General features: G+C 35.2%; 1 protein-coding gene across 1 annotated transcript; it reads left to right on the forward strand.

Moving 5' to 3' along the window:
* Positions 1–4880: 4880 nt before the first annotated feature.
* On the forward strand, positions 4881–7039 carry LOTGIDRAFT_78934 (hypothetical protein; the record flags this gene model as incomplete). The annotated part of the gene is made up of 3 exons (XM_009064967.1): positions 4881–5033; positions 6686–6817; positions 6968–7039. Coding segments are annotated over 3 exons (357 nt in total), but the record flags the coding sequence as incomplete, so codon positions are not given.
* Between the last annotated feature and the right edge of the window lie 292 nt (positions 7040–7331).

Raw genomic sequence — 7331 nt, forward strand, 5'->3', positions numbered from 1 at the left:
ATCCACGTTGCCACCACTATACCCTTCCAGAATGGTCTCCCTTGGTTATGGATCGTCTGCTACTCGAAATGGTGCAGCCACTCCGCCATCTTGGAGTCCTCATGTCACCTCGGATTCTGTGTACAACACAACTGGTGGATCTTCTCCCAAATACACGTACCTGGGATCCAGTGAACCATCCGCAAGACCACCAGGGCTGAGTTACCAAGGTTACAGTAGTGCAGAATTGTCGTCTGCTTGGAACAACTATGGTACTTCCGGTTCTTCCTTGATGACCCAAGAACCCAACGACTCTCCGAAAGGTAAGACAATGTTTTTTTGTTATAATATCCTACTACTTTCTTATCAATAGCATGACATCAACAGGGTTCGAAACCTTAGTACTTCAACAATAGATTCCCAAATGGACAATCTGAAATAGCTCCAGTTTATTTTGAGATCAACATTGTGATGTTGTATCTCTGGCCATGTATTCTCAAAACGATCCTAGTGCTAGGATGTCCTAGGTTCTTATTTTCTAACATTGATTCTAAGACATCTTAGCTCTAAGATCGTTTCGATAATGGAGCTTTGACCATTAAGTAATCTTTATTTTTGTGGTTTGACAATCCCCTTACGCACTTAAATAAAACCAAGGACGTTTAATATATTTCCCCAAGTTACAGACTGTGATGTTTATTGTCATTTCGCTGAGGTTAATTACTTTGAAGTAGTTACTTCCCTTCATAACTCTTCAATCACAAAGCCAAAAAGGGAAAAAGGGTATGAGTGTAATTCTCCAGTCATAAAGTAAAAAAGGGCACGGGTGTAAAGCTTTACTTAACAATCTAAAAGGAATCCGGATGTAAATTTTCACTTAACAAGTTATAACAATACAGAGTATCCTGTCCTAAAATTTTCGAAATTCTAAAGGTTGAAATTTGAAGGTAGCAGCTGACTTATCTGTGTCTTGGTATGTCATCTGGGAAAGCTCTCATGGTATATCAATAAAGAGAAAGAAAATGCCAAGTCTAACTCCATGTTAGTAAAGCAAATCAAACCTATCAGCAGAGTCATTCTCGACAGAAATACAATTTGGAGTTTCTGATCAAAATGCTAAGTCGACAAGGCGACAAGCTACACACTGACTGATATCCGGTGGTTCGGAAGGGACATCATTTCGCGAAACCTTCCAATAACACTTATTGATGTACACTGAAAACAATTTGGGACGCCTTTGAAGCGAATGTGCATTACTTTGTACTAAGCAAAGAATAGTAAGGACACATATCGGCCAACAATAATCAATCTAAAAAGTAGCAAAATGTAGCTACGCAGGAAAATCCAGACGACCTACTTCTATAAGGTGTAGTAATACCTGTCGCGGATTGATTTATCATGCTTAATGGTATTTGTTTAAGTTAGGGCGGTAATGAGACATAGTTGGGTTGTTAGGGAAAATACCAATAACGACGAAAGAGAGAATATCCATAAATATTCTAAAAGGACGACAATTTAGTTTGACCTAATTTCTCGGGAATCTTGTCCACAGAAATCAACAGGGTAACCTCCTCGGGCTTGGACGATCCTTTCCATAAATTAACATTATTAGATCCAAAAAGGATGACAGAAAGAAGCCACATTATAGAAACCTAATGCTTTCCAACCCAAAGCACTGAGACAACATGTCGAGGAATCTTTAACGTACACAGCCTGTAGCCCATGGAGCTTGGTTTATTGTCCCATCCGAACCCTAAAATGCAGAGATGAGCCGAACAAGGCGGTGTTAAGTTCTGAATATGAAGAATTCTAACCTGTGTCTTTCGGAGCAGTAAGGCAACTTGTGGAGAAAATGCAGAGATGAACCAACCTGGAGGTTGTAAAGTACCAGCGCACCTGTCACCCGAAGCTTATATTAAAATGATATTGGCCTATTTGAAACATGTTTGCTAATATGATTAAGCGACGTGTTTGTATGTGACGGGCAATATACAAGTAATTTGATACCCAACACTAAATAGTCGTGTTCACAATTAATTTAAAGATCCATGGACAGGACAGAATGGTATATAGAAAGTCAATAATGGTACGAGATATGAGCCATCTTAGCGAGTGTAATTTTCTATAACCTAAAGTTTAAACACCACAGAATCTAAAATGTAAACGATGATGAACTCAACGAGCAAAGGTAGAGCATTAGAAAAAAAACTAGAGAACAAAATTGTAAGAAGTGTATATCTAGTCCCTAGTCCTACATTCCTGGTCCTACTCGGTCCCGGAGATGATATCACACTCGTATATCTCTTCTGAGGGATAAACACGGTAGGGCCGGATTCACACATATCCTACGATCAAAAATATATTTCGTATTGGACAAAGAGCTACCAGAGTTTAACTACTACCAACATCAATTCAAAGACATGTTGTTAATGCCCTGCAGCTTCCGGAAACAGTCGTAAATTGTCGAATAAGAAAAGTCGACAAGGAATCTGAATATGATTAAGACCAAAAAACCCATCTAAACTGCTGATCAAAAATTGAGTAGATGAGGAAAACTAACATGAAAGAAGATTTCTGGATTCTGAAATACCCGTAGATTGCCGATTGATAACATAGCTGGTGAAGGGTTCAAGGGGCAATTAGGATCAATTTTGACCCACATGAATATAGATCCCTTCTGTACCCTTAAACCGCCTCTTTAAATCATGAACGTTAGTCTAAATATTAAATAGGAATATTAATAAGACGTTTCTCGTGAGTGAGACTAGAACGAAAAGGGGGCGTTACTCAAATTTTTAAATAATATTTCACCAAATTTCACTGTAACTCAAATCCAACAAGGCAACAAGATGGACGAATTCAATCTGGAAGCTTTTATTAATGACACATCCATCCAAGGTAGAGACATTTTCTTTTTTATACTATTAACGCTGTGTGATGTACGCTGACGTGCTCACTCTGCAGTCCGCGTTGAAATATCACGTCAAAAGTACCAATTCTTTTAGACTATTCCAAATCAGCGTTTTGAATGAACAACTAGTAGACATAATCCAACAAATTCAGAGAAATTCATGAAAAAATGTCCCTAAACCGCAGATAAATCAAAAAATCCCTTTATGTTTTAGAGTCACTTGGTTTACGTCCGATTTACAAATCGACTTTGATATCTTATCGGGTTTAAAACCTGTTTTATCAAGAAAACTGTTATCAAATTTATTTATCAAGACAAACAATGACCAAACCTATTATCTGTTCGCCATTATCAGCCATCGAGGCCTTTATCTCGGCTATTATCAATCTTTTATTGAGCTTATCACTGTACAAATTAAGATAAACCGCTTTTGAAATTCATTTAATCCACCGCTTATCGCAGTAGGCTAACCTTTGGTCGTGTGAAGCAAGCTTGTTTTTTGGATAAAGGATTCTCAGTACCAAGTACCAAGTTTTTGTGAATAAGTGATTGTGGGGTATTGATTAAGGAGGATGCCCCTCGACCCTCAATAAACTGGATTCTGTGTACAACACAACTGATAGGGGTTCACACATAAACGCTTCTCAGTGCCAACATTTTGTGACTAAGTGTACAGTTTTGATTAAGGGGTATGTGCCCAATAATGTGGAGTAAAAACTTCAGGGTCACACCCATTGAGCCCTTCACTGTTGTTGAAGGCGGAAGTTTGCTTTGTTAAGAGGATAGCTAGCTCTTGAGTTTTGAATAAGGTAGAGTGTGTTATGTTAATTCTTTTAACCGTACCAGGCTATCGAGATGACTGCCTGACACCTCAACTAACACCACTGCCACATACGCAGTTCAATTTCTCGTGACTAAAAAGTGCCAGGTCCGATGGATGTTTTAGTCTTTTTTCATGATTTCCTTGCTCGTGGTTCTGACGCTCATGAAGCAAACCCAACAGGGGTTGACTGTGATGATTTCGTCTTCGTTAAAAATAATTTGGATACGCAATTGAGTAAGAAATTCTAAAGAGCTAGTTTTAACATGGGAATGAACGTTCGAAATTGCGAAATTTAGATACGAATTCAGAACAGCTTGTGAGTGATGGGAGCCTAAAACCAATCTTGTCCTAAAGGATATAGCCTATTGTATTACCAAGTTGATGAAATACATAGAGTTGGGGGATTACACCGGATATAAATACCAAGATTAAACTTTGACTGGATTGGTTGGAAATTTAAGACTAAGTCCATTCAAGATGATCAGAGTTTAAAAACGAACCATCTCCCCTTTCTATCGAAAGCACTGGCCGTTCAATAACACATCAGTTGTTATTTTATTTATCATTTATCTATGAAATTAATCTATGCATACATTTATTAAAATATCCACGAGTTCTATTTTTTTATCACTCATCAAATCTATTCCATATTAAAAGAATTATTCATTCATTAACCTAACTATCCATTAAGTTAATCTGTAATTATTCATTTATTTATTCATTCATTTTTTTTATTTCAAGCATTTTACTCATTTTTTAATTGTTTATTCATCTATTCCAAGCTTTAAAAATTGTTTATTCGACTATCCATTTGACTATCCATGAAATTAATTTATGCATCAATTTATAAATTTAAATTTATTTAATTATTCAAATTCATTTATTCATGTTTATATCCATCCTGTTGTATGCATAAATTTATTAATACATATCTGCATTTATTTAGTTAGTTATTTATTTATTCCATTTAGGCTATAATTAATAAATTATTCATGTATATTTGACTATCCGTGAAATTAATCAGTGCATAAATTCATTAATTTTTAATTAAGTCAAATTATGGTAGAAAATAAATTATTATCAATGAAATTATTCATACGTTTATTTTATTTATTCATTTATTAAATTAATTTATTCATTTCAGCCAATGATGATTTTTACTCCGAGGGTCGGGAATGTGTGGTGTGTGGGGCGATGTCAACTCCCCTGTGGAGAAGGGATGGCACCGGGCATTATATATGTAACGCCTGTGGCATTTACCACAAAATGGCTGCCAATGGCCGACCTGAGAGTAAACCTAATCTAACAGAAAACAGAACGGTAAGTTTGGGTTTTTCTTAAATTCTGGGAAGATCCCTGGTCGGAATTGTTCTTGGTTGTTTTTGACTGCCCATGAAAGGGTCAGTATCATTTAGATCTGTTTGCTAATGAATTTCTTTGTCAATCTGGATAAATATAGCCCATGAAAACCTAAGAACATTAAACGTTGTCTTGTGAGCCACACGATATATCTAAACACAGATCAAGAAATGAAGGTTGACATCGAGCTAACAATTACCTGTTTATGACAACCAATAAAACCATAAATATAAATTATATTATGTTGACTCAGGTACAAGTTGTCAACTAGATTCGACCTAAATCTAATCCTATACAGAATCTATTCTATCTGGATACGAAATAATTTTGTGAGAGCAAGGTGACTTTGATTTGATTTTTGAATGGAAGGTTTGGAATTTTGATTGGTTTTAATTTTAAATGAAAATTTCGGAATTCTGAGTGCCTTACCTTTAATTTTGAAAGTCGTTGGATTGTGGTTTAAGTATAAAATAAGGAACAGGAGTAGTTTGATTGGTTTCTCGATTTGACTCTTTAAGTACGAAAACAGTTTATGTTAGTTAGTGTTACATCATTTAGTGTATTTGATTCATTCAATTTATTAACTCAATATTTATTTTGTTCAATTCATTTATTCAATATTTATTTTGTATTAATGTATTCAATTTATTCAATTTATTTAAGTTAACTAAGTCTATTTATTTAATGAATTCCAAATATTCAAATCAACTCTCCGATTAAATGCATTTATTGTATTCGATTCATTTAATTATTCATTCCAGTTATTCAATTCAATTCAATTCAATTTATTTTATATTTGAATTTATTTCATTATACACATACATAATTCAATTCAGTCTATTCATTTTTTTCACATTTTTTACATTTTTTGATTAAATTATTTGAATAAATTTAAATATTCTTGCGAATTTTGAATAAGTTTATTGACAAGAGCTCAACTAAATAATCCCATAAAGTTATCAAACTCAGTCAGTTATAGACCACCAGTACTTAACCTATGGTACTTGTATTTTGAAGGTTACTGGCTCAGTTATGATATTTCGGTGTTGTATTCTAGGGACTAAAGGTTCACAAGTTAAGGGTTAAGTGATATTGACTGAAGGGATTATCTTTACAGGATTAGGCCAGTTGTAAAATTATCCTAGAGACAGAAAGATAATATATATGGGTTATACATTGATAGCGTATTTACAAGGAAAATGACACAAATAATATATCTCAGATAACAGTTTTATAAACTTTCAAAGTTTGAAATCTTTTAATTTTTTTTTATCATTCTAAATAATTGTACTTTGGACTAAATAATTCATTGATTTATTTATTTTAATTAATCAATTACTAATCTTGAATTTTTTCAGTTATCAGCTGTAGAGGAAGATAGACCAAGGAAGTTCTTAGATAAGGTACAACTAACTTAATAACTTATCAAAACTGTTATAACATGTATCACTTATTAGAGACTCTCCGAGTAATTACGGTAGCTGCATCATAGCGCGACAAAAAGCATTATACAAAGCTTCTCAATGATAAATTAGCTAAAGGTGATCCAACATACGAACTACATTGGCATAAGAAATCTGAAAGGGTGTCACTTACTGTTTTCTGGATTTCAGCAAGCCGGAAATAGTCGGAGAATGGGATTGGCATGCGCCAATTGTATGACAAGTACGACAACTCTGTGGAGACGAAATGCTGAAGGCGAACCAGTGTGTAACGCTTGTGGTCTATACTATAAACTCCATCAGGTAAGGAAATGTCATGTTCTTTGAGGTTTGCCAGAACAGTTCAATAAGGCAACTCTTCTTCGACTTCCAAAGTAACTGCCAATAACTTTTAGACGGATCAGTTTGCAGAACATTGGAATTATAGTATAGAAGATCTCTGCTATTTTGTAGGTGAACCGACCAATGTCCATGAAAAAAGATGGAATCCAAACCAGAAAGCGGAAACCCAGAACACCTTCAAAACTAAAAACATCACCTAAAGACAACCAACAACGTCATGTGCCGAGTGAACCAACACAAACCTTACCTCCCCTTAGCTTACCATCCAGTCACCAGGGCGCGCTGCATCAGCATAGAACCAATCAGAGCCAAGGTCTCTTGGATTTAACTCTACAGCGGTCAGAGGCGCATCAAGGTAGTTCATTTTGAAAACTTAATTAGCATGGACAATCTGAATTGAGAGACGGGTACTCTTACTTTGTAGTTTTTGTTGGTCTTAAATAACGGATATCTTGTCAATAAGTCGTCTAAAGGC

The sequence above is a fragment of the Lottia gigantea genome (genome assembly GCF_000327385.1).
Source record: "Lottia gigantea unplaced genomic scaffold LOTGIsca_67, whole genome shotgun sequence".
Classification (NCBI taxonomy): Eukaryota; Metazoa; Mollusca; class Gastropoda; family Lottiidae; genus Lottia; species Lottia gigantea.